The sequence below is a fragment of the Narcine bancroftii genome, chromosome 3 (assembly GCF_036971445.1).
Source record: "Narcine bancroftii isolate sNarBan1 chromosome 3, sNarBan1.hap1, whole genome shotgun sequence".
NCBI classification, from domain to species: domain Eukaryota; kingdom Metazoa; phylum Chordata; class Chondrichthyes; order Torpediniformes; family Narcinidae; genus Narcine; species Narcine bancroftii.
In genome coordinates, this window is record NC_091471.1 from 246345659 (window position 1) to 246373605 (window position 27947).

General features: G+C 42.2%; 1 protein-coding gene across 2 annotated transcripts; it reads left to right on the top strand.

Annotated features, from left to right (window-relative positions):
* nacc1b (nucleus accumbens associated 1, BEN and BTB (POZ) domain containing b) lies at nucleotides 1-27692 on the top strand. 2 transcript variants are annotated; one of them, XM_069927414.1, is made up of 6 exons: nucleotides 1-169; nucleotides 10206-11066; nucleotides 14813-14989; nucleotides 15114-15219; nucleotides 19562-19659; nucleotides 20707-27692. In XM_069927414.1, exons 2-6 carry the CDS (start codon nucleotides 10232-10234, stop codon nucleotides 20970-20972), a joined length of 1482 nt encoding a protein of 493 aa, XP_069783515.1. In that variant the 5' UTR covers nucleotides 1-169; nucleotides 10206-10231; the 3' UTR covers nucleotides 20973-27692. The 2 variants fall into 2 exon arrangements, with proteins under 2 accessions (XP_069783515.1, XP_069783517.1); XM_069927416.1 differs by lacking the exon at nucleotides 1-169 and adding an exon at nucleotides 8275-8509.
* The last annotated feature ends 255 nt before the right edge of the window (nucleotides 27693-27947 follow it).

Below are 27947 nucleotides of genomic sequence, written 5' to 3' on the forward strand. Positions count from 1 at the left end.
CGCCGCGGACGGCGGCTGGGCGAGCCTGCTCGATGCGCTCGGCCCCTCGACTGCCGGCGCCTTGGTTCAAAGTTCGCCGTTCGATGCGTTCGGTTGCTAGGGTGCTAGCTGTCCTGGCAATGAATGGCTGCTGCTGAGAGTGTGCTGGCGGACGCTGAGAGACACTGGGGTGAGTGCCGAGCATCCAGGCCTGGCCGCGGCCCCCAGGCTGCAGCCGTGATCCATGAAGGCCCGGCTTCAATCCGGAGCTGGCGGCTGGGGGCTTCATTTTTAATTCCCTGGTGTATTCAGCCCCCTTTGTGTGTGGGTTTTGGGGGGGGGGGGTTGTGGCTGCTGTGGCTGCTGTGGGGGATGGGCCCCTTAGGACAGCAACAAAACTTCAAACTCTGTACCTGCACTGCCTACACACAGAATACCGTGGGCATGGGATCTGGGGGGCTCCTCTGCTGCAGTAGATCTGGTCCTCTCAGTAGGAGAGCTCTACATTAATCATTTAATATAAAAAATATATAGACAGACCCCTGAAAAAACGATGGAAAAACCGTTCTGCTGGAGTTTTAACTGCATTCTTAAAAAGTGTCACTTTATTTCTTCTCTTTAAATGTAGTCACCACTGGACAGCATTTTACTTTTGCTAACAATTTCCTAGTAATCAAGATGATTTGTTTAATGTGAGCATTTTTTTTAACCAACTTAATGTTAGAAATCAAACAAAGTGCCTTCAGTTAGACTCTTAACATTATTGTTTGTAACTAGGTTTGAAAGGGACAAAGCCAAAAGATTTAAAGTTTTCAGTTGACGATCCACCTTCTTCCCCCTCTGCGTGGATGTGGTGGCAAATGCCCTCCACTTTATCTTTTTATTTCAGATTTCACAGCAGCGCCAGTTTTGTTTTTTCTTGCGTTGTAATTGAGCATCCTTTAAGAAAAGCATTTTGCACACTTGGCAAAATTTGTTTTTCGATGCCCTTCTGAGAACTTGGCTGTTGTGGGGGATGGACTCCCTTCGGAGAGCAACTCACTGCCCACACGCAGAATACCATGCGCATGGGGACTGGCTGGTTCCCCTTCTGCAGAGGATCTGCTCCTCTCAATTAGACACCTTTGTGTGAATCATTTAATATAAAAGATTAGGCATGGATAAAATGATGGGAAAACAGTTCCTATCTCTCGAATGAGAATGTATTTGGCTGTGCTCTTTTAGTGTCACTTTATTTCTTCTCTTTAGATTTTGTCATTGTTGGACAACATTTTACTTTTAGTAATCAAAATCTTGAATGATTTGTTTAATGTGAGCATTTTTTTATTCATTTAATGTTAGCAGAAATCAATATTTGAATTGTTTTCAAAGTACATTTAGATAGATTCTAACATATTTTTGGTAGCTAGGTTTGAATGTGATAGATCAGGCAAGATCAGTGGCAACCAAAAGGATTTAATGTTTTCAGATGATCTACCTTTTTTCCTCCCTTCACTGCATGAATTTAATGGGATATGTTCTGCATTTTATACTTTTATTTCAGATTTCCAGGATTTTATTTTTACATTGTAATTGAGCAACTTTTAAGAGTTTTATGGACTTGGCAAAATTTGTTTTTCAACACAGTTCTCAGAAATTTGGTTCTCCAATACAGAAAAATATCTGGACCTTGGCAATGGTATTTTGTTTTCAAAAAAAAATCCTGTGAATGCCTTTCATTGTGTAGGTCAAGCAATAACCCTGGGTCTATTTAAATAGAAAAAAATTATTTAGCACAGTGAGTTTAGTAACCTTGAGAATCCCTGTGCAAATCCAAGAAAGTTCAATGAGATCTGTTCATGCTGTGGGTTTTGGAGATCTTTCCCTAGCTTGTTGTAGGTACTTATTACATGGTGAGATCCAGCCGGACCTAAGACCTAGCTTGAAATATCAACTTTGCCCATGTTTTTGGCGGATAACATTTAATTCAGCATGGGCTTATAGTTCCATACTTCAATGGTCCAGCTGTGTTTCTTAACTTCTAACTGGATTGGCATCAACCTTTAGGCCATTCACCTGGTCTTGGATGTCCCAACCAATGGAAATAATTTGCTTGTAATTTATGGCCTTTAGGCCAGCCATTCTCAACCTATTTATTTGTCTCTGAACCCCTTAGGACTCTGTTCACTTCTTTCCTACCAACTTGTGTGAAAAAAAGATATTTGTGTTACGTGAGGTGAAAAGAAAACAAACTTACTTCAATGTACTGTGACCCTTGGGTGCAGTGGGGGAGGGGGTTGCGTAGGGCTCCATTGAGAATAGCTGCTCTAGATGCTGCCAAGGACAATTCCTAATTGTCTGTGAGAAGAGGGTGGTGCATCCCCTTCTTGAAGAGCTCACATCAGTGCTGGGAACTTGCATGATTTAGTCCCAACTGTTATGAATAAATGTTAGGAATTCAAGTCAGCTTATTTTCTGAATGGACAGGACTGGCAGACAGTGTCATTCCTATTGGCTTGGTGCCCATATTCTTAGAACAATAGAATCATAGAACATTACAGCATCGAATCAGGCCCCTTCGGCACTTCTAGTCTGTACTGAACCTTTTTTTTTTGCCTAGTCCCACTGTGACCTGCACCCAATCCATAGCCCTCCATATCTCTCCCATCCTTGTACCTGTCCATTCTTAAATGTTAAAATTGAGCCTGGCTTCACCACCTCATCTGGCAGCTCATTCCACATTCCCACTATTCTCTGTGTGAAGAAATTCTCCCTCCCGTTTCCCCCTAAACTTTTCCCCTTTCACTCTTGACCCATGTCCTCTGGTTTGTATCTCACCTACCCTCAGTGGAAAAAGCCTACCCTATCCCCTTCATAATTTAGATACCTTTATCAAATCTTCCCTCATTCTTATACACTCCAGGGAATAAAGTCCTAACCTGTTAAGCTTTCTCTGTAGTTCGGTTCCTGAAGTCTGGGCAACATCCTAGTAAATCTTCTCTGCATTCCTTCTATCTTATTGATATTTTTCTTGTATTTAGGTGACCAAAAAGGCACACAATACTCCAATTTTTCCATCACCAATGTCTTGTACAACTTTACCATAACATCCCAACTCCTATACTCAATACTTTGATTTATAAAAGCCAATATGCCAAAAGCTCTCTTTACAACCCTATCCACCTGTGACACCACTTTCAGGGAATTGTGTATCTATATTCCCAGATCCCTCTGTTCTCCTGCACTCCTCAGTACCCTGCCATTTACTGTGTATGTCCTTTCTTGGTTTGTCTTTCCAAAATGCAACACCTCACACTTGTCTGCACTAAATTCCATCTTGGTAGTGAACGTTGTAGGATTGGAAGTTACTGGGAAGAAGTGTTGCCAAGTGATGATAATACATTTGTTTGCAAGGTATGACACACGACGGCCATAATGTGTTGATGGTGGCGAAAGTGCGTATGCCTAAAAGCATGGATGGGAAGCCAATCAAGTAGTTGCTTGATCCTGGGTGGGGTTGATCATCTTAACTGTTGCTCATGCTGTACAGATCCAGGTAAATGCATTCTTGATTTGTACCTTTGTATGAAGATGGGTGTTGACCCAGACGTGTTACTTGCTACAGTATACTGAACCTTCAACTTGCACTTTGTGTGGCTGGTCCATCTACATTTCTGATCATTAGTAACCCACAGGATATTTGTTCTGATCCTATTCAGGTTGGCTACTGGTTACCAGTGGTGCTCTACAGGGGCAGTATTGGGGCCACTTCTTTTTATGTTGTATATAAATAATTTGGATTATGCAATTGATGGCCTTGTGGCTAAATTTGCAGTTGATACCAAAATAGGTGGTAGGGAGGATGGTGCTGAGGATACTGAAAGGCTGCAGAATTATTTGGAGAGATTAGGAGAATGGGCAAAGAGGTGGCCAAATGAAATACAATGTTGGAAAGTGTATAATCATGCACTTTGGTAAAAGAAATAGATGGGAAGACTATTATTCAAAATTCCCAGGTGCAAAAGGACTTGGGAGTCCTCTTGCAGGATGCACTAAGGGTTTACCTCCACATTGACTCGGTGGTAAAGAAGGCAAATGCAATGTTGACATTCGGTTCTGGAGGAATAGCACATAAGAGCAGGGATGTAATGTTGAGACCTCATGGTGTTTTGGTTGCCATATTTGCGAAAAGGCGTGCTGGTATTGGAGGGGTGCAAAGAAGATTTAGTAGAATGATATCAGGAATGAAAGGGTTAGCATATGAGGAACAATTGTCGGCTCTTGGATTGTACTCGATGGAGTACAGAAGGATAAGGGGGGGGTACCTCATTGGGCATTTTGAATGCTGAAAGGCCTCGACAGAGCAGATATGGAAAGGATGTTTCCCATGATAGAGAGTTGCCGGACGTGTGGGCATAACTTCAGGATAAAAAGACTTCTGTTTAAAACAAAGATGCGGCAATTTTTTTTTTTAGTTGGGGGGGAGGGTCACAAGTCTGTGGATCTTGTTGCCATAGGCGGTTGTGGAAGCAAGATCATTGGGTAAATTTAAGGCAGAGATTGACAGGTATTTGCTTTGTCAGTGGATCGACGTTTACAGGGATAAAGTGGCTGAGTGGGAGGGATGGATCAGCTCATGATTAGAAGCCCAGAGCAGACTTGATGGGCCTACTTCTTCTCCTACATCTTTGGTAACAGTAATGTAATTGGACGTCAAGCATGAGTGGTTAAACTCTGTTTTGTTGGACGTGGTTATTGCCTGGCACTTGTCCAGTGCAAATGTCTTTTATTCTGCATCCACCTTAGTCATTGCCTGTAATATCTGCTAAATATCAATAAAGTCATCTATTAATTCTTAAAATTCCAGGGGCCATGGTCCAGATTTGAAATTTATCCTTGAAGTATTGCATTGGTCCCTCAATACTATGGCTCTTCCCAAAAACCAATAAAAATTGTGATCTATGTGGTACTGAGAAGGATGACAATGCAATGGTAGTGGAAAGAGCACTATTTAAGGTTGAAGACATTTCCTTTGCTAGGGAAGTGTATCCCGAATATGCAACAGAGTGTCCTCAGTACAACACAGGCCACTTTTGCTGTTTTACAGCACAAAACCCCTCACAATGATGAATAATGAAGGTATAGAAACAGAACCATTCAGTCTGAAGCTTTTGAATGGAATCCTGGTTCCTTTTCTTGGTGGTCATAGAACTTAGAATAAAAACACATCGCTGGAGAATTCAACAGGTCAAACAGTGTCCTTTATATAACAAAGATAAAGGCACATAATCAACGTTTACAAGCTAATGTAATGTTGTTGATCACTTGAAATCATCTTTTTATTTTACTCACAGTTCGGCGGGCTGCAACCTCCTTTGAAGAAGACCGCAGAGCCCACCTCACTGACGAAAGACAAAGGAGGAAAAACCCAACCCCAACCCACCAATTTTCCCTTGCAACCGCTGCAACCATGTCTGCCTGTCCCACATCAGACTTGTCAGCCACAAACGAGCCTGCAGCTGACGTGGACATTACCCCTCCATTAATCTTCGTCCGCGAAGCCAAGCCAAAGAAGAAAGATATCTGTACTGCTGTCCAAGTGTTTACAAAAATCTCTCCTCAGTTTATCATCATTCTGGTCAATCAAATCCATTAGATCTGTAATCATCTTGTAAAAGCTTTCCACTGTATTTTCCTCCATGTCTTGCTGTCAGTGTTGTCTATCATTTTAGTAATTCTGTAGGACTGTATGGTGCAGGTTTGTAAACCTGAAAAGTAATCCAAAAGTCACTTCAAAGACAAAGAGAAATGTGGAGAGATGTTAATTTGCTCATAACTTTCTTGGGGCAATGGTACTACAGTATATAAGAAATTTTCCAGTCCAGAAATATTAGAGGTGGCTTTTTCACTCAGCGAGTGGTGGCAGAATGGAATGTGCCTCCGAATGAGATAGTTGTGGCAGGATCCCTTCTGTCATTTAAGAAAAGGTTGGATGTGTACATGGAGGTGAGGGAGTTGGAGGGTTATTGGCAGAGAGCGGGAGGTTTGAGCTAGTGGAGCTGTTCTAGTGAACCGGTGTGGACTCGAAAGGCCAACATGGCCTGTTTCCGCTCCGTAAATGGTTATATGGTTATGGTTTTCGGCTTGAGCCTCTTTATCAAGGTCTGAGCAAAATGTAGCCTGAAAAAAAAGCAATTGAATTTGGTATTCTATTCCTCCTTGCTTTTTTTTTTAAAAAAAAAATGACATTACTAGATATTCATTGCAAACAAACAGTAAGATGAATCAGTATTACCATCTGAAAATTATTTTGTAGCCTTGTGTCACGTAAGACAATCTTGAGGTTTTGTTTTCTCCTATTTGTACCCCTGATTGTTTCCCATCTCAAAAGATCATAACCGCACATCAAGTTGCAGTTCTCTTAGCATTGGCTTCCCAGCCTGTGCCTTCTTCATTTGTGTTTGCATACAAGGATAATGAATGCCAAATAAAATCATTTTAAGTTACATTTATTTACAGCACGGTAGAAGCTATTCTGGCTATTTACACCAGTGCTGCCTAATTACACCCAAATTAACCAACTAGGAGGTGGGAGGAAAATGGAGCACCCAGAGGAAACCAATGCAGACACAGGGAGAATAAACTCCTTACAGATAGCGCCGGATTTGAACCCATGTCATTGGCACTGTAACAGCGTTGCGCTAACTGTGCCGGGAGAAGGAATCCAGACCAAATATTTTTTCTACCCATGTTTATTCCCTAGATCTGGGATTTGCTGGCAAGACTCAGCATTTCATATTGTTCTCTAATAGCCTTTGAACTAAGTGGTCTGAAGGGCACTTAAGAGAGCAATGAAGTGGAAACTAACTTTTCTTTGGCTCTATAGTCAGATTCCCTTCTCTGAAGGATATTAGTGAACCAATAAATTCAACAGTTTTGCTTTGCTAACAAGCATTTTTATTTATGATTTATTCAATTCCCCACCTGTTGTTTTGGCATTTGAATTTGTATCTCATATCAGATCAGAACTTTTTGTTTGTTCATCTACTAAGTTAAACTTGTGTCACCAGAACCTAAGTTTTGATCCTTTTCAATTCCTGTGTGGCAAGGTGTGGCTATACACAGAAATGCTGGAGGAACTAGGCTGGTCTCGTAGCATCCATAGGAGGACTCACTGCAAAATGGGCTGAGCTCCTCCAGCGTTTTTGTGTTTTGACTACAATCACATCGTGTTTCATGGCAAGATATGGCTGCTCATTCATTGAGGCTACTGAGTAAGGAGCAAAATTTAATGGCAGAGGATTTGGAACCACTCTTCTCTATAATGCATGGTCAGTTTCTTAAGCATTGACTTGGAAGAGAAGTACTATGTGAGGTGTTAGATTTGAAACAAGCACCCAATTAAGGGGAAAGCCCAGGGATTGCCTCCTCAGACTGAATGAAAAACCACATTCAAGACCCCCACTCCTTCCCACCCTCTCTTACCCTGAATTTTGAAGATCGACCTCCGATTTCTGCTAGTCCACTCCCCCGTTCTTCCTTTCCTCCCTATCCCTCTGTCCTCTTTCCTCTAACTCTCCACCCCTTGCCCTCTCCATTCACCTATTTCCCCCCTCCCTGTTTGCTAGTGTTTCTCCCCCCCCCAACCCTTAACCACCTATTTACCTCCTGCCTGTAGAATTCTCCCCCTGACCCTCCCCTCCACTATTTTGTTCAGTGCATGCCTACATTTTGCTCATGCCACGATGAAGGGCTCAAGCCGAAAGGTTGGTTATTTATATTTGCGATATAAAGTACACTGTTTGACCTGTTGAGTTTCTCCAGCATTGTGTTTTTACTTCAATCACAGTGACTGCAGACTTTCGTGTTAAACTCATATCATGAAGAAGGAATTGGATTGTCTTATATGCATGTAATAGTCAACCCCCATATTTTTGACCCCGGCTGACCGTGGACTCTTACCTCGGCTGCCTGACCATCTGAGTTCCCGACTACGGACTTATGCCTAGGGCCCCGGCCACCTGCCCATCCGGGCTCCTGATGCCTCGAATGCAGACATACTACCCATTCCTGGCCACCCAGCCGAGCTCCCGACGCCTTGAATATGGACTTATCACCCATCCCGCCCATCCGAACTCCTGATGCCCCAAACCCGGACTTGCCACCCATCCAAGCACCTGACACCTCAAACAACACAGGTACTTACCGTGCTCAAAAGTAGTCTGCGTGTAATAGTCGCCCCCCCCCCCCCTAAATTTTAGCCTAAAAATTGGTCCAGTATTCCTTCATCATTATTTTTTCCCCAGTGCTACCAACATCCTGGTATATCCCTCCATTGTCACCAGCACTTTCATACCTTTATTGTAATGTGGTGTCCAAAACTGTAAATAGTACACTGTTATTGTCTAATTAGTACTGTATGTATCTCTGTTATAATCCACATGCTTTTGTATTCAATACCTTGGCTGACAGGGCTAATGAGACAACTATTCAGCCATTTTTTATTTCATCCGCAAAGCTGCATTACCGTAAAAATGCAAGGAGCTAAAAGGTACATAGGAAAAGCTTATTTCTTTTAGTAAAATGTAATAGTGGCAAAATTAGAGTTGAGATAAAAATCAACCTTTTTTCTCCGGTCACCTCGTACTTGCAGCTTCAGCCTGAAAGTCTCATCACATTTTTTTTTAAAAGTACTTGGATGAACAGGCCAACCTTTTTCTGGAAGGTGGGATGATGATCTCTTTCAAGTGGCACGGGCTGAATGGCTACCTTCATGTGACTGATCTCTCCGTCAAAACAACCCTACGTGTAGTGGGCTGCTCAGTCGCAAGAAACATCTGAGATCTGTTCCTTGCCCTTGCGCTTCCACCCACTGAGTCAATTTCAGGACCAAGGGCCAGCTGCGAATGTTGTAATTAGTAAGGTGGTATGTGAGTGGGGGGAAAAAAGGTTGAGAGTCACTGCTCTAGACCCAATTGTTACTGAAATATTTTGCTTGAGAAAAATTGTCATTGGCGCATTTCCTTTGGAGTTCTGAAACCATGCACATAACAAGTCAATTAGGGACGATTAAAACAGTGGTTTTCAAACTTTTTCTTTCCGCTCACATTACCATCTTAAGCAGTCCCTTACTAATCATAGAGCACCTACTGCATAGGGATTACTTTGTGGTATATGGATGGGATGGAAAGAAAAAGTTTGAAAACCACTGGTATAGATGAAAACTTGTCCTGCATGTACATTATGAGTTATGTCTGGTTGTATGTTTGAATGCTGTTTTGTCAGGTTGTACTTGTACAATCAGATGACAATAGACTTGAACTGTGAACTTAGTTTCAGTCTGTGACTCTTGCTGGCGATCCAGTGATTCCTGACCAAAAGCATTCTTGCATGAATGGGTCAGATTCAGCTAAATAATGTTCACAGGACTGTTCTTGTCATTGCACAAGCATGCACAGCAAGTTGAACAAAGGTTGCAGGACTAATCATGTGGTTAACCTTTTTTAAATGGTGCTGCTGGATGTGTGGATATTTGGGAAGGAAAAGTTGGGGGGGGGGGTTAATACCCCTCCTGTTCTTCAGATAATTGCATGGGATATTTTGTATTCAGCTGAGAAGCCAGACAAGAAATTGTTTTAAGGGATCTTCTAAAAGATCATTTTTCCCTGACAGTGCAGCATTTTGCAAGACCATAGATATCAGAGCAGAAGTAGGGTCATTCGGCCTGTCAAGCCCGCTCCATGAGCTGATCTATTCTCCCACTCAGCCCCACTCCCTTGTCTTCTCCCCATAACCTTTGATACCTTGACTTTTCAGATACCTATGAACCTCTGCCTTAAATACATCCAACAACTTGGCCTCCACAGCTGTCTTTGTCAGTAGAGGTATTATTAGATTGTTATTGTGCTTCTCTTAAGTGGGGCTCGAACCTAGAGGTTTCTAAATCTGATGCAAGAATGCCACATTCTACGATGCACACCAAAAACAAATACAGTAAAACCCCTGGTATCTAGCACCTATGGGAATTGGTAGATGTCGGATAATTTGCCAGTTGCTTGAGATTGCATGAATTGACTGATCACTCCACTATTAAACTTTTGTATTTTTTACTTATTTATTTTCCGCAATTTTTTTGCTGGTTGCTTGAATTCCAGATGACGGACTTTTGCTGTATTTACTTTAGAGGAAATCTCTCTGTGGTATTTGTTAATCTTCTAATGCTTTAATGTTCTCTGTTAACCTGCCAGGTACCGCAGCCTGCTGAGTGGACATCATGGCTCAGACCCTGCAAATGGAAATTCCGAACTTTGGAAATAACATCCTGGAATGTCTGAATGAGCAGCGTCTTCAGGGCTTGTACTGTGATGTTTCCATTGTCGTTAAGGGACAGGCATTCAAGGCGCACCGTGCAGTCCTGGCGGCGAGCAGCTCCTACTTCAGGGACCTGTTCAGCTCAAATAACTGCACGAGCTTCGAGCTGCCCACAGCCGTCCAGCAGCAGTCCTTCCAGCAGATCCTGTCCTTCTGCTACACTGGCAGGCTCAGCATGAACATGGGCGACCAGTTCCTCCTGATGTATACAGCCGGCTTTCTCCAGATCCAGCAGATTATGGACAAGGAGACAGAGTTCTGCCTAAAGGTCAGCTCACCTCAGTGTGACTCCCAGGGGCTCCAGGCTGAGGAGACGGCGTCTGAGCCGCCGAGCCCCGCCCAGCCCCCCCGATCTCTGGCAGCCACCCCTCTGTCCCTGGTGTCACGCGTCAAGACGGAGCAGGCCGAGTCTGACTCCGTGCAGTTCACCCCAATTGGCAAACGGCTGTGGGACAGCGGCCCGCGGGAAGGCAACGGCAGCGTGGGATCCAAGCTCCCAAGGGTCTCCCACGGAGGACCAGCAGGGCGGTTGCAGAGCTGGGGAGGAGGAGGTGGGCCAGGCAGCACAGACCACACCAGCCCTGGCACTTCCAGTGCCTACACCAGTGACAGTCCCAACTCCTACCAGAATGAAGAGGATGAGGAGGAAGAGGGCAGTGAAGATATGATGGAGGAACACTACAGGCAGATCTGCAACATGTACACCATGTACAGCATGATGAATGTGGGGCAGCCAGGTAAGCCCATTGCCCCACACCTGAGTTGGTAATAAGTTCAAGTAAATCATCACCTGTACCAAGATGTGAAGATAGAAATTGTTTAGCAAGCAGATATAAATAGCGAAACAAGCAAGACAGAGTTACAGAGGGAGATCATTGGTATAGAGCAGTAGTTCTTAACCTTTTTATTTCCACTTAAATAATCCCTCATTAAGCTCAGAGCACCTATAGCATTGTACCCACCCCCCCACCCACCCCAAGCTTGGGTCATCCTAAATGAAGTGTTTTCAGTGTAGCTTATTCGACAACACAGCAACAATTTGTCAGATTCTGATTTATTGTCAGAGTACATACATGACTTCACATGCAACCCTGAGATTCTTTTTCCTGCACTTATTGGATGCCAAGGTGTTCTGGTTAGTAAGGGATTACTTAGGGTGGGATGTGAGTGGGAAAAGAAAGGTCGAGGACTAATGGTATAGAGCAGGAATTCACCAAAAGTGATGATTAGAAGTGGTGCTTGTGCTTGAAGGAGGGACTGGTAGTGTAGAAGGAAGCAGGATTGGGGCCAATTTGCCTAGATAGTCTAATTTTTTTTTCTCCCCCACCACCCCCTCTCAAAGAACACACACCTCTTTCTTTTCCACTCTATCCACTCTTCCTCCTCCTCCCATTCGCTCTCAACAAATTAAAAGGCCAAAGCCAAATACATCATGGCAGCCACTGAGGCCCGCTCTCACAAGATCTCCTTGTCGCCATTTATTTTGATGCACAGAATGCAAAAGGTTGGCCACCCCTGGTATAGAGCAAAGGCAAAATGAGTGTTTTTTGGGGTTCATTTGGCAGTAATTGTATTGGCAGAAAACAACCTGGTTCTTTGGACTAGGTGATGCGTGATCTCATACTCGTGAATCTTCTTCCCAACATGGGGTAAAGGGAGTGTTGCCAGAGTGGAATGAGTCTTGGCAGCGGGAATTACCGTCGGAGTCGATGGAAGGGAGGGATGTTGGTGTTATGGCCTGAGCCACGTTCACTGGCATCTGCATTTCTTGGGTGGAGCAGTTCCCATCCCAGGCAGTGATGTGCTCTGAGAAGATGTTATCAATACTGCACTATAGAAGTTGTTATGGGATGCAGGAGGCATGCCAATTTCCCTAAGGCTTCTGAGGAAGTACAAATGCTTTCTTGGCCATTTAAAGCAATGGTTCTTAATGTTTTTCCCCCACTCACATACCACCTTAAGTAATTCCTTACTAACCACAGAGCACCTATGGCACTCTATGCCATAGGTGCTCTGTGGTTAGTAAGCAATTACTTAAGGTGGTATGTGAGTGGGAGAAAGAAAGATTGAGAACCACTGACAGAGCATTTTACTGGCTCCACATGACCGTGGTTTTAAGAGGGAGGTAAGGTGGAGGGATGCAAAAGCCTGAGCATTTCTTCTATTGTACAAAAGGAGTGCACAGCCATTTCTAGTCATTGGAAATCCTGGCTGGTGACAGGTTATCACAGAAAAAAAAGCTCCAGCCAGAGTAGAGATGATTGCTGTGACGCAGCCCACAAGGGATTGCAGCCTGCAAACACTAATTATGAAATCTTCCGTGTTGGCAACTTACCAACAGTTCAGAGACCAGAGGTCTCTCAGATGGAACTTTAGATTTCAAGATAGAAAACTCGCGCTAATTTCCACTGCACCACAGCATACACTCTGTTCTCGCTGCTACCATCAGAAGAAAGATACAGGTGTCACAAGACTCGCACCACCAGGTTCAGGAACAGCTGCTCCCCCTCCACCATCAGACTCCTCAACAACAAACTCAATCAGGGACTCATTTAAGGACTCTTACTTGTGCACTTTATTGAGGTTTTTTTCTCTCTGTATTGCACAGTTAGTTTTCATTTCTTTATTTGCTTACGTATACGTTGACTACAGATTTTTTTTTTCCACTACTGTTAAGTGGTAAGTCTGCCTCACCCACAGGAAAAAAAATCTTGGGGTTGTATGTGATGTCATGTATGTACTCTAACAATAAATCTGAACTTTAATTGATGGCAGAACATGTTCATGTGTGCACGTTCCCTTTCAAACAATTTCTAATCAGCATTCAGTACTGAGTAGGGTCTGTCCTGACCATGTTTACATCTCTAGAGACATGGCCACATTGGAGAGCAGAGTAGACACCATGTGCTGGCATCTGAAACCAAACACAATCTGCAGGGGTGGGGGAACTCAGCCAGTCAAGCAGCATCAACGGAGTAAAAGAATGGTCAATATTTTTGAACTGAAACCATTTATTGAAACACTGGTTTATTCTGTGGAATGTGTAGATCCAGGCTTTGCCTCAGTGAAAGTGAGACTTTTTACAAAAACTGCCAACAATCACCCAAAGTTTCCACAATTCCTGCAGACCTGAGAATTGGGTTATGTACATCATGGAGAGATGGCAAGGAAAAGACACACAGCTGCTCTTGGTAGCTGCTTTGAAAGCAAACTGAACCCAAGATCTTGCTTTTCTACAGTACATTTCACAAACTTGGGCCATCCTAAATGAAGCATTTTCGGTTTAGCTTAATCGACAACACAGCGACAGTTTGTCAGATTCTGATTTATTGACAGAGTACCTACAGGACATCAGATACAACCCTGAGATTCTTTTTCCTGCAGGCGAGGCAGAATTACCACTAAGTGGTAGTGCAAAATAAAACTGCACATATAAACAAATAAAGAAATGTAAAAGAACTGTGCAACACAGAGAGGGGAAAAAAATCAATAAAGTGCCAAAGTAAGAGTCCTTAAATGAGACCCTGATTGAGTTTGTCGTTGAGGAGTCCGATGGTGAAGGGGTAGCAGCTATTTCTGAACCTGGTGGTGCGAGTCTTGTGGTACCTGGACCTCTTTCCTGATGGCAGCAGTGAGAACAGAGCGTGTGTTGGGTGGTGTGGAACTTTATTGATTGCTGCTGCCCTCCAACGGCAGCATTCCCTGTAGATGTTCTTGACAGTGGGGAGGGCTTTGCCTGTGATGTCTTGGGCTGTGCACAGTAAGTTCCTGTAAACAGCAGATTTTTTTGTGATATTCATCAAGAAATAAATGTTGGCCAGGACTTCAAGAAGAACCCTGCTCTTTCACAAAGTAGTGCCATGGACTCTATTGTGTCTACCTGAGTTAGTAGAAGAGCCTTGGTTTAGTGTCTCACCCAAGTATCATCATATCAAGCCCTAGTGCTCCACAGGCCCTTTTGGCCCATGACATCGTGCTGCCCATTTACACCCAATTGACCTACAGCCTGGAGGAAACCCATGCAGATACCAGAAGAAAGTATAAAGAGACAGTGCCAGATTCAAACCCCAGTTGTTAATGCTGTAACAGCATTGTGCCCCCTATATCTACTCCGAAAGATTGAATAAGCTATATAGTTTTCTCTAGAAAGGGAATTTCCAGATTTTTTTTTTAAATTATCTGAGGGGACAGGTGGAGAAGACATGCCCTCTTTGGGGGAGAATGGAACTGATGGCTTATTGGTGATGTGTCAGTCATTCATAATTGCAGGAGGGAATTTGAGTGAGCATCTTATTCGTCATACATGGCAAGTTGAGATGAGTAGCAGTTCGGAGAAGTTAGATAATAACAATGGAGAGAGAAAAATAAAAGCAAGATGTTAATGGGTGAGATAAAGTGGGAGCAAGCTTGAGTAACAGAATGAATTTGGGCAAGTTATCCATTGTATTTAATATCTAGATTTATTTTGTTGCTCTCTTGCCAGTAACCGAGCGGGTTGAAGCTCTGCCTGATCACTTGACCACAGATGCCCGCTCCAGGGTCAGGATGAGGAGAGATCTGGCAGCATTACCCGCAGAACTGATCACCCAGATTGGAAACCGATGTCACCCCAAGCTTTACGCAGAAGGTGATCCCACTGAGAAGCTGGAACTCGTAACAGGTACGGTCCTCCTTACAATTGGCTTTCGCACAAGGCAAGATCTTCCCATCTGCCTAATCCACACAGACCTGTTTCTGCCTAGCTTTTCTAATTGTGTGAATTTTTTTTATGCTGTATGTGACAGGAACCAGTGTCTTTATCACTCGTGCCCAGTTAATGAATTGCCACGTCTGTGCAGGAACCCGCCACAAAGTCCTACTCCGAAGGCTGCTGGCATCTTTCTTTGACAGGTAAGATGTGTGAGGAGTGAAGCAAATGGCAGAAGATAAATTCTACAGGCTAGGCAGGCTCCCTGAAAGGAGAAAGAAAGAATATCTCAGTTTGACATTTCCTCAGAACGGGAAGATATGGACCTGAAATACTTGCTCAATGAGGGAAGCAAAAAATAGTGATCGTGGGGAAATGGACTTCAGGCACAGCATCCGTCACAATTTTTTACGGAATAATTGAGAAGGCTCAAATGGCCACTTAACCTATTCCTGCTATTTTTATATTTTCACACAAGTGTAAAGGAGAAAGGTAAATTTGAAAGAAGAGTGTATAATTTGCTGGCAAAAGGAGTGGTTTAAAAGATTAGAAACAAAAAAAATGACAAAATTTTCACAAAAAGAATTGAGTAAGGTAGATATTTACTTCTCCAATCATATTGAAAATACTATTTTTATTTCATAACAAGGGCATTGGCCATTCCCTAATTTCTCTTGATCGCAGCCTAGGGTGTATGATCCAGTGATCATTGGGGGATCAGAGGTGAGCATATTTAAGTACTTGGGAGTCACTATCCCAAAGGATCTTTCCTGAACCCAACACACCAATGGCATCATGAAAATTCCATATCAGTGCTTCTATTATCTCAAGAGTTTGCAGAGGTTTGGTGTATCAATGGAAACCCTGGCAAATTTCTGCAGGTGTTTGGTGGAAAGTGTGCTGACCGGCTGCATCACGGTCTGGTATGGGGACACCAATACCCCTGAGTGTAAAGCCCTCCAAAAGACAGCCCAGGACATCACAGACAAAGCCCTCCCCACCATTGAGAACATCCACAGGGAACGCTGCCATTGGAAAGCAGCAGCAATCATCAAGGACCCACACCACCCAGCACACCCTATGTTCTCACTGCTACCATCAGAAAAAAGGTCTAGGTGCCACAAGACTCGCTCCACCAGGTTCAGGAACAGCTGCTCACCCTCCACCATCAGACTCCTCAACGACGAATTCAATCAGAGACTCATTTAAGGACTCCTACTTGTGCATCTTATTGATTTTTTTTCTCTCTGAATTGCACAGTCAGTTTGTTTACATTTCTTTGTTTACATGTATAAGTATCTTCTGGAGTATAATTTTTTTGCACTACCAATAAGTAGTCATTCTGCCTCACCCGCAGGAAAAAGAATCTCCAGGTTGTATGTGACGTCATCTATGTACTCTAACAATAAGTCTGAACGTTGAACTCAGTGTTGTAGGTACACATTTGGGTCAGGAAAGTAGTTTTGTTCTGAAATGGAAAACTGTGAAATACAATGTTACTGTGATTTTGTGGTTACCAATAATAACACTAAGATTTCGTTAACTGAATTGATGTTTTTCATAAACTGGGATCATATCTTGGGATCAATAGTCCATGTTCCTGGCTGACTGGTTTAGTAACAAAACTATGCTACTTCATGGTTTAGTGTAGTTATTAGTCACTTTTAATTTTTCTCTTGAACTTTGATCCATAGCACTTAGCAGGCACAGAGAGTGAAAGGATGCCCCTCACGATTGAACAGCTAATTAATTGGCTTTCAAAATTTGTAGAAAGCACAAGCATTTTCCATAAACGTGGATCCCACTACAAGCCAGTGTGTTCATAGTTGGAAAGCAGGGTGGGTGCAAAATGATGGAGCTATTTCATCCCAATTTCTACATGAGAAAAGACATTGAAGATGTCACATAATTGTTTACAGAGGAAATTCTTATGGAAAGTAGGGAAACCGAGGATAGCGCTAGATAAATTAACAGAATGGTACAAACAAGGGGGCTTACATCTACCAAACTTTAAGAATTATTATAGAGCAGCACAATTAAGATACCTATCAGATTTTTATCAAACAATGGAAAAACCAGATTGGACCAGGTTAGAGCTAGATAAAATAGGGGAGAAGGTACCAGAACATATACTTTATAAGTGGGATGAAAAGCTGGTGCAACATAGAAGTTCACCAGTACTGCACCATCTGCTCAACATTTTCATGTAGAAAGGAGAAAAACAAATTACCAACTACCAAAATTATTATTGACGCAAAATCAACTAATCCCTTTCACAATAGATAACCTTTCCTTCAGAGAATGGGAGAGAAAAGGGATCAAAAGAATAGAAAATTGTTTTTTGGGAAATAAATTATTATCTTTTGAACGAATGAAGTACAAATATGGAATAACTCATGGTACAATGTTTGCATACCACCAACTGAAAACCTACTTAAAGGACAAATTGGGAAGCAGACTGAGGTTACCAGAAGGAAGCAGCTTTGAATATGTGATTACAGACACAATGATAATTAAAAGATTTATAATAAACATGTACATCAAGCTGCAAGAGAAAGAGAATGAAGAAACAAGCTGTAAACCTAAACAAAAGTGGGAACAAGATCTAAACATAAAGATAAAAAATGAAAAATGGGAAAAGCTATGCTCCAGAACTATGAGAAATACAATAAACACAAGGTTACGCTTGATACAATATAATTGGTTACACAGGTTATACACTACGCCCCAAAAGTTAAATAAATGGGACCCAACAGTATCAGATACATGTTTTCGCTGTAAGAAGGAAACAGGAACAACAGTACATGCAATTTGGGCAAGTGAGAAAGTGGAAAAGTTTGGGGAAGATCTAAATCAGGTATTAAAGAAAATCACAAAAAGCAACATACCAAAATATCCAGAGACCTTTCTTCTAAGTAATATAGGAAGTAAAGAACTAGGCCTCAATTTGGATGAAGCACAAAAAAGATTTATTATAATAGCCATAGCTGTAGCAAAAAAATGTATAATGTCAACCTGGAAATCAGAAGAGAGCCTGAGAGTACAGCAATGGTACATGGAAATGAATAAATGTATTCTATTGCAAAAAATAACATATAATTTAAAAAATAAAGTCACAGTATTCGAACAAATTTGGGAACCGTACATGGAACACAATAGAGAGGGCCTACCGCGGACCTCCACCCCCTAAAATGACAGAATGTGAAGACTAAATGAACTGACGCAGTGTGTAAAAGTAGATGACACAATTTTCTTGTTTATTTTCATTGTGTGATGACATTGTTTAGTGGGTTTGTTGTATATGTTGAATGATTAGTGGGTAGGGAGGGGGTGGGAAGGAGGGAGGGGGGAAAAGGGGAGAAAATGACACTGTATATTCAAGAGGGAAATGTTTGTGTGTATTTTGGTTAATATGGTTCATAGTGTGAAAAATTTTTAAAATTTAAAAAAAGATGTCACCAACTTCCGAATGAGAGCATTTCAATTTGACACCCCTCTCCCGTGCCGATAGGTCTTTCCATAGCCCATGCACAGCCAAGCAAGGCCACCTATAAATTGCGAGGTGCAACACCTAATATTCTGTCCGAGCACTCTCCAACCATAGGGCATTAACATTGACTTCTCTGGTTTCTGTTAGGCCACTCCCTGTTCTTGTACTTCATTTGAATTCCATCCATTTCCTTTCCTCAAGCTTTCCACCCCTTCCCTCTCCATTCAGAGAGCTATCCATTCCCCCTATCACTCCTCAGATTTTTTTTTCTCCTTTCCATATCCACCTATGACCTCCTGCCTGTAGTCCTGTGCTCCTCCCTTGCCCCTCCCCTCCACCATTTTATTCAGGCATCTGCCTGCATTTTGCTCCTATCTTGATGAAGGGCTCAGGCCCAAAACATTGGTTAAGTAACTTTATATTTCCTACATAAAGAACTGCATTGCTTAATAAGTTTCTCCCAACTACAATCACAGCATCTCCAGACTTATTTAACACCTTCTGAAGGAGAGCTGCAGTTATGGATTGATTTAGACACAACATTACAGCACAGGCTCTTCAGCCCATTATGTTGTGCTGACCTATGAACAATCTAATTTTTCCCTACTTCACACCTCTATTTTTCTTATGTCCAAAAGATAATTAAATTAACATTTGAGCAATTATCTAAATGACAAGATTACACTTTTTTTTTCATTTTTCACACAGCTCTTAATAACTGCCAACCTGATTATTGCTTTATGTCACAATATTAATATTCTCTGGACTTTGATGTCAGTTTTATATTTCACGCTTTTAAAAAGGAAAACTAGAAGTTGAAATCCAATAGGGATCTTGTGCGTCCACCTAACCCATCTTAATCAGGTCAGGTTTTAAATGTGTAACTTGCACTATTTAATACAGGTAGAAAACTGTTTCCATTTATCAATAGGTGTCCACCTCCGTTGGTGGATGAGATTGAAGCCTCTGAGGAGAAACATGGCGTGGATCTCAATGCCATGCTCTCAGCGTGAACTGCCATGCCTTTGACTGCCTTCATTTCCTCTCCACTACAGGAACACGCTTGCCAACAGCTGCGGCACGGGAATTCGTTCTTCCACGAGTGATCCAAGCAGGAAGCCTTTGGACAGTCGGGTTCTCAATGCCGTAAAAAGTGAGTGCAAGACAGCTCAGTCTCTGCTCTCACAAGATGGCCAAGGCACCAGGTGGCATTCAGCCTTAATGAAAGCCGGCTGCACTTGTACTTCATTTGAATTCCAAGCTATCTGTGGATGACACATCTTTTCCAATCCCTAGCCACTGTTTAAGCACCAGACCAATCATAATTTGGAGTTCTATTTTTCCATGAGATCAACGACTAACCGCGTTCCTAATTCTCACCACGAAAATCTACTTCAATCTATGTAACTGCCCACTCCATCCCTGCCAGTCATCTGCTGCTCTAGCTTGCATGTACATCTTAGTCACTTTCATCTTCAGTGTTACAAAGCAGACTGCACATGTCTATAAGTCTCTTCCCAGTATCACACTTGGAGAATTGCCAGCACCTCCCGCCCTGCCCCTCAAATCTATATCGCAGTAATATGTGTCTTTAGGGAGAAACGAGAAGGGGAATTCCATTTTAAGGCCACAGTATTGAATGTGGATATTATGCCTCAGGATCTTTTCGCGAAATGTAGGAACAGAATCAGCCCATCGGGTCTGCTCCACCATTCTATCATGAAATGATCCTTCCTCCCACTTGCCAGCCTTCTCCCATAACTCTTGATGCCCTGATTAATCAAATACCTGTCAATCTCTGCTTTAAATACATCAGAGACCTCACTTCCATAGCTGCCTGTGGCAACAAATTCCACATACTTGCAGCACTCCACCTAAGGAAATTTCTCTGCATTTCTGTTTTGAATTGACGCCCTTTTATCTTCATTATACCCTCTTGTCTTGGACTCCCCTACCATGGGAAACAACCTTGCCACATCGACTGTTTATGTACTTTTGTGTTTAACCATGCGAGCAAATGGGGTCTCTGCTTAATATTTAATTGAGAAGATGGCAGCTTGGTCATGCTACACTTCCAGATTGTTGCAGTCATGTATATTTTTAAGTTTGAGACACTGGAGTGAATCTTCAACTAAATCAAAGCTGAAGATGCTATCCATTGACCCATTTTGCTCTAACACTATTGCTGTTTCATCTGCAGTCTACTGCCAGAATTTTGCCCCCAACTTCAAGGAGAGCGAGATGAATGCCATTGCAGCGGACATGTGCACCAATGCTCGCCGTGTAGTCCGCAAGAGCTGGATTCCCAAGCTGAAGCTGCTGATGGTGGAAGGGGATGCCTACCACTCATTTATCTCAGACACTACCGGGCTCAATGTGGATTCGGATGTACTGAACGCAGAGCAGGGTTTCGAGGCCACCAGCCACGAGAACGAGGCAGGGTCATCCTTGGAGTCAACCCAGTGACGAGAGTGACCGGGAAGGAGTTGTTAAAATCCAGGGTTCAACCTAGAATGACTCGTGAACTGCAGAATCAAAAGCAATCTGGCATCTTTACACACGCAAGCAGCATCAGTTGCACAGAAACAACAGCGAGGAACCTATTTATTCTGCATCAGTGAGTCTTGCAAGTGAATGGGGAAAGGGGTTTGGTACTGTTAGAGGTTAGGTTTTGCACAATTAGGTTGTGGGTGGGAGGGTCACTTGAGAAGTGGTTGTGCCCATTGCCTGGAGACTTGGCCTAGGTTGAACCCTGAATGCCTGCAGTCCAGATTAATCAGGCAGGTTAAGGCATCCTGTCCAAAATGAAGATGCTTACATTTCCAACTCACAGCTTGGTTTTCCAGCCCTTCCCTCCCTCTCTCCAGATTTGAAGGGGACACTGCAATGTGTTGGTGGGGAATCCAAAAATTGACACAAGACCTTGTCTCATTTGCAGTTTTTGGTTATTTTACTAAATCAACACTATGATAATATTTAACAATAGCCTCATTAAGTTACTGTCTTGAAGGATTTTTTTCATCAAACTGCTTTATATCGCATTTGGAATAATTTGTAACCCTTTATGGACTGTTAATCCACTCTTACTGACTGGAGTTTTAACAAGTAAGGGTCAACTGCACACATTGAGATTGCTGCTTCAGTTTATTTAAAGTTTGGACAAGTCAGTACAGATGAGAGTTTTGTATCAGTTTTGGATCAGTTATTCCACAGATTTTTCTCTGCTAAAGCAAGCAGCTTGATTTGGAGCTGCGTCTTCATGTTTTACCAAAGTGAGTCATCTACCCTGGAAACCAATTTTTTTTCTTTAAATTACTTCCCCGTTTACCTGCACTTCATCTTGTCACAGCACATGCCATTACGTTCTTGTCAGTCCTTCATTTGCAAGACTTGCTTCTCGCCATTCTTTTGTGTCTCTCTGCAGATGCTCATAGGATGAGGGTGTCCCTCATAAGGCCAGCTTTTATCTCCAGTGCCCAATTGCCCCTAAACTGATTGTTATCAGAAATGAGGTGGAATGGCAAACTTTCTTCCCTATATGAAACTAAGCTTGTGCAACAATCTGGCTTTCAAGAGTACTATTACTGATTGTCTGCAATCTTTTGTTTTTTTTTTACTGCTTTTTATTTCCAATTTATTTACGACTGAATTTAAATTTCACAGCTGCCCTGGCGATAGCTGAAGTCATAACTCTGCATCGTTAGTTCATGTATCTGCATTGTTCGTCCATTAACATAAACTCTGTGTTACTGCAATGAACAAAAAGCATGTAATTTTTTTTAAGCATCATCTGAGTGATCTAGTTGCCCTCCACTGAAATGAGGCCTCCCCTCAATTCCATTAAAACCTCATCATAACTATGACAATCCCCATTAAATGTCACCTTGATCTCATTGCTGTTTGTCATCGGAGAGCTGGTTTATAATGAAAGTGGGTGTGAAATAGGTGGAAGGCAAATGAAGTGGTGTGATGATTTCCGCACAGACTCTGACCTGTGGGAGTGCAATACTTAAGTTGCGGACAATACACTAAAGTGCTGAAGGTCGCGCAGGGACCCCTGATGAAGGACCCAGGTCCGAAACATCAACCACTTGTTCAATCAGCCTTACTGCTTTCTATGAATGCTGCGTGACCTGCTGAGTTCGTCCAGCACTTTTGTGAATTGTTTCTAACAGATCTATACCCTGACATGGAAATGTTAGTACCCTCACTTTGGCAGAACCTTGACTCAATGCATTGTTCCCATGGCCAAAGCCATCAATATGAAATCCAGGGCTTCTGCTCCACAGGGAATTAACACTCTAAAGGTAACAAGCTGAGTCCTTTTAAATACTGTTAGAAATGTGTAGAAATGGTCATCATTTTCTTCAGTTCATGAGAGAATGAAACCCTTCAGAGAAAGCAAAAAGGGCGGGGGGGGGGGAGGGGAGAGGGGAAAGAAAGTTCTACAATTCCAAGACTTAAAAGCTAATGAAGTACTTTTTGTTCAAAGTGATTTCACAGTTGTCAGGAGGGAAATACAGCAATCGATTTGCCCATCCTAGGCTCGTAGCTATGACGAGATAATCTGTTTGGAGATATTGGCTGAAGGATAAATATTGGTCCAGAAATATTGGAATATTGTGCCACATTTCTGTGGTGTTCAGACGGAGAGCTGTTCAACTTCTCGACAAAGATCACCCACAGCACTGCTGTGGTTGTTCTGTACACCACCTGAGGGACAGCCCAGATTTTTGTGTGGACATCTCTGGAGTGAGCCCAACATTTTTAACTAGAGCACAGTACCATCTGAGCCCTTCTGTTCCACAAGCCCGTGCTGCCCAAATATACCCTTGTGACCAATTAACCTACAAACCTTGTACATCTTTGGATGTTTATGGAGGGAAAGAGAGAGAGGAAGACTGGTGGTAAATACACACTTTAGCAGAGAGAAATGCTTGTGAAGTTTTACAAAAGCTCAAAAATATGGATTTGAAATCTTTTTAGAGTGATATGGTCTATTGTACTGAATCTAGAATAGATCAAATTCATGTTCAAGTTTATCATCATTTAATTCTATACGCACAACCCCCGAAATAGCATTCTCCAGTCCTCAGTACAAAAGTCCCTATTATCTCCTCAAAGGAATTGAAGGCTTGTATTAATAGCAAGTGATTACTGCCTTAGATAGCAAAGTGATTGTTGACCAGGACATCGGGCAATCTCTTGCTTTAATTAAAAGATATTATTCCAGTGAGTTCCATGTATAGTCAGCAATGGAGACCTGTGATGCATCGTCTGGTTTCCTGCTAGCCTTTCCAATGGCTTTCTTCGTCCTGTTTTAATTGCTGGTTAATTGTCAGCATTACCAACCCATCCATTACCCTGGAATCAAATGTTCCCCCCCCCCCAATTGGCATGGCCTGTTTTCATAAGGAATCACACATTTAAGGAAGAGAATGGTCTTGGTCTTCTGAGGCTACAACAAAGGCCAGTGGGGATGGAATGCATCAGGGAAGTTCGGTGAGTGAATCCACCACAATCTAATATTCAATACTTAGGATGTCTGTGAACGTAGAATTATTAGAGTGGCACAGCAAGTAATGCCACTGCTTCACAGTGCCCGATATGCAGTTCCATCCTGATCTTGGGTGATCTCCATGGGGAGTTGACACCTTCTCCCTGAGTCCATGAGAGCTTCGTCCAGGTGCTCAGGTTTCCTCCCTCATCCAAATACATGCAGGTGGCTGGGTTAATTGGCTGCCTGGGTATGGAAATGAAAGGCAGAATCTGGAGGGAGTTTATGGGAATATTGGGGAGAATAAAAATTATTGGAGGATTAATGGAAGTAGGTGTTGGGTGGTCAGGAGAGAAACACAACTGCTGATACCGGAATCTTGGTGAAAGATCCCGACTCAAATCACCGACTGGTGTGAAATGTCAAAGGGCTGTGATTGGAGTTAAACACAGAGATGCTGGAGGATCTCGGCTGGTCTCACAGTATCCATAGCAGGTAAAGATATATTGCTGATGCTTCAGGCCTTGAAGAAGGGCTCAGGCCTGAAATGTCAGGATTATATCTTTACCTCCTATGGACGCTGCGAGACCAGCCGAAATCCTCCAGCTTTTCTGTTTTTACACAAATCACCGACTGACCACTTCTACCACTGAGTCCCTCCATTTCTCATTGTTTGCTTGATACTCACTTGACCTGGGGGTCTGACGGGCCTGATGCCATTCTGTATCTTTCTGTTACTACAAGAATAATCCCTAACTTCCTTTTGAGGCTCCACAAGGAGTCATGATGGTTCTGGGTACTGCTGTGTTCAAATGGGGATATCTTGTGAAGATAATAGACATGCCATGTTGATGATCACCATTGGGAAAGGTGTTTTGTACCAATCACACAAATCCTCAACATATACCTGACTTATTTTCTCAATCACTATGTGTTCATAGAATTAGCTCATCCCCTTTTATTAAAAATCTTGCATCACAATATCCTTTTCCATCCTTTCCCTTTTTTTTTTGCTGTAGATTCTTCCAAAAACTTGTTTCAGGTACGTGAACTAAAAACAGGGAAGAAGGTTATGATTAACTACTTGATTCAAGAGTGGGGTTTGTTTGGTATTAATATATGGAAAGGAAACGCAAAGATTAATACCCAAAGACATTTTTTCCCCCCTTGAGGGCTTGAAATACTATCTGTTGGCGACTATGTGAATGACCAGTGGTAGGTTTTCTTGTGCATATTTTTTGGGGGGACCAATTACTGACTCCAAAGGTCCTGTTGGAGTCCTGCTGAAGATGCCACTGTCTGTTTCTGATGCTGGTGTCCATTTCTTTGCTGACCCACAATGGCTTGCAGCAAATGTGCAGAAATATACATTTAAAAGGCAAATTTGAAAATATTTTAAACTAGCCACTGAGAAATATTGTCTAGTTTCCTTACTGTGTTTAAAAACAGATTGCTGGAAACAGTCAACAGGTCAGATAGCATCTGTGGAGAAATCACATTAAAGTATCATGTTCATGACTTTTGCGTTGATTGTAGGAAAAAAAAATAGAAATTGTGCATGTTTTGTTGCAGAAAAGATCCAAGAACATGTCTGATAGCATGGAGTGCAAGGGGGATAAGAATGCTACCTGTGGTGGTGAAAGATTGCTGATCACAGCAAATCGGAGAGGACAGAGGGGAAAGTTTGTGTCCAAACTAACGATACCAGAATGGCTAATTATCTTAAATTATTGCATTTGTTGTTGAACCATTGAATGTGGAGGCCGGTGAGGGCAACCCTATGCTTGCTGGGAGCAGGAAGTGAGCACGTGAGAGCTGACTTGAGGGGTGAAGCTGCCACAGTTGACTAAGCTGGAGATGAGGCCATGATTGAGGAAGATTCCTTCCTCCACATTGGAGACGGGAGAATGAAATGGAAACCTTGTGGAAAGAAGGGTGGCACGAGATCCAGTTAAAAAACTGCCAGTTTAATCCTTCCTGTATTATGCTGCTCATGTGGTGCAGTATAACCGTACAAATCTGTATCATATCAACGTGTCTCTTTTGAATTTCTTTGGTGCCAGTATGGCAAAGAAGATCCCAGATCAAATCCTTTTCAGTCTTGTCTCTCAATGCAGGGTAAAATGCCCTTACATTTACTGTTTGGCCTTGCATGTAAGGGAATGTAACTGGGGCTAAAGAACATTGTTGAGGCAAGTTAGAGGGAGCTTTTCTTTGCACCTAACTACGTCACCCCATGTTTGATGCCGAATTTGAAGCAATTAAAATTTTGGTGACAGTTGAGACATTTTCCACGTGGAAAGATTTTGTTTTAAATAAAGAAAACAGTAGGATAATGCAATGAGTTATTATTAGAACTATTCTTCTTTTTCTCTATCATCTGTAATCATCACAGAAAGGCAATGAAAAATTAAATGTAGGTGTTACCAAAATTAGGGTCAACTTAATTCACTGGTCTGATGTTTGATGTTACTTTAATTATATGAAGATCAAGTAAAGATTAATGCTTCAGAATGCTTGTTCTATAACTGGATCCAAATTTATACATTCTTATACAAAAGTATTAGTGTACAAACGATTGGTGACCAATGCACTGACCACAAAAATGTGAAATTCAGTTAGGGTTTGCAGATATGTAATGAATGCCAAGCGGCTTGATCAAAGAGTATGTATGTAGCTGGTGTGAATGGGAAGTAATTTAATTGACAGAAGTCTATACAGTGGTGTTCAATAGGCAGAGGGTAAACAGTAGGAGCGAATGGAAAATGTTGGCTCCATTGGAATTCTGTACATTGAGACTGGAGGTTCAGTGACTTCACTGTGATGCTGAGGGCAGGTTTAATCTACTTGAAGGCCTAGTCTTCAATAGGCCACAGCCTAGAAGAGCATTCGTTTAGGCTGTGCACTAATGAGTTGAGATGGCAAGCTGCAACCTGCTCTGTTATTTCGAGGCACCAAGTTTAATAATGTGCATTGTACCACATTTGGGCTGGTATGAGCAAGTCACAAAAGAGGAAAATGAACAGAATAAGAATGTAAAGGAGACAAATTATCTGGATTGCAGATAATGGGCAGTAGTCGGAAAAAGCTTTCACACAAGTATCAATTTTCTGCAGTTTCTCCTTTTACAAATGGCCCTAACTTTGGGATTCCAGTTAATGAGAGCATGCTTTTGTGCACTGCCCTGCTGTAGCTGGCCTCAAAGAGCTGAGCAAACTTTGGTTTAATGGGTGTGCCAGAATTCAGTTTGGCCATCCAGTAAATTCCATCTCCCTCACCTGACAAGGCGACTTGAAAGCAGTGCCTGCACTTTTACCTGCATCCCCAAGGAGAGGCATTTTTCTTTTGAGCTACTTTAAACAGAATAATTTAAAAGCATTTTTAGGCTAATATGTATATATAGTTCTTCTTTGGCTTCAACTACTGTCGATTTAAATTTAGTTCAGAGTAGGGAGTGGAGATTGTCATACAAGTCCAGATCCTTTACTGATGGCCTGTTGCTATTGCCTTACATGTATATCAGTGTCACCTCTGTTGTTCATTCAGATCTGCATTTTTAATATCATAACAGTTTTGTACAAAATACTTGTGCATAAATTTTTTTCCAGCTGCTGCGTATATTGACTGATACTTGTAAAGTTTGTGTATCACATAGCCTGTGACTATTAAAAAGAAGTTTTTTTTTCTTTCTGGCTTAGTTACTTGCTTCTGCATTGGACAGCGAATTGCAGAAACCACTTCCATCAATCTAACAACTTCAACCCAGTACAATATCCTATGGTCCTTATAAAGTGCATTTGATGAGCAATTCAGTTAAAGAGGAAAAAAATGAGAAAGAGATTGGGACCTTCAGAGCCAAAGGCACCATTTCTCTTTTTAAATTTAGACATGCAGCATGGTGACAGACCCTTCTGGCCCATGCTGCCCAAATACCCCAATAAGCC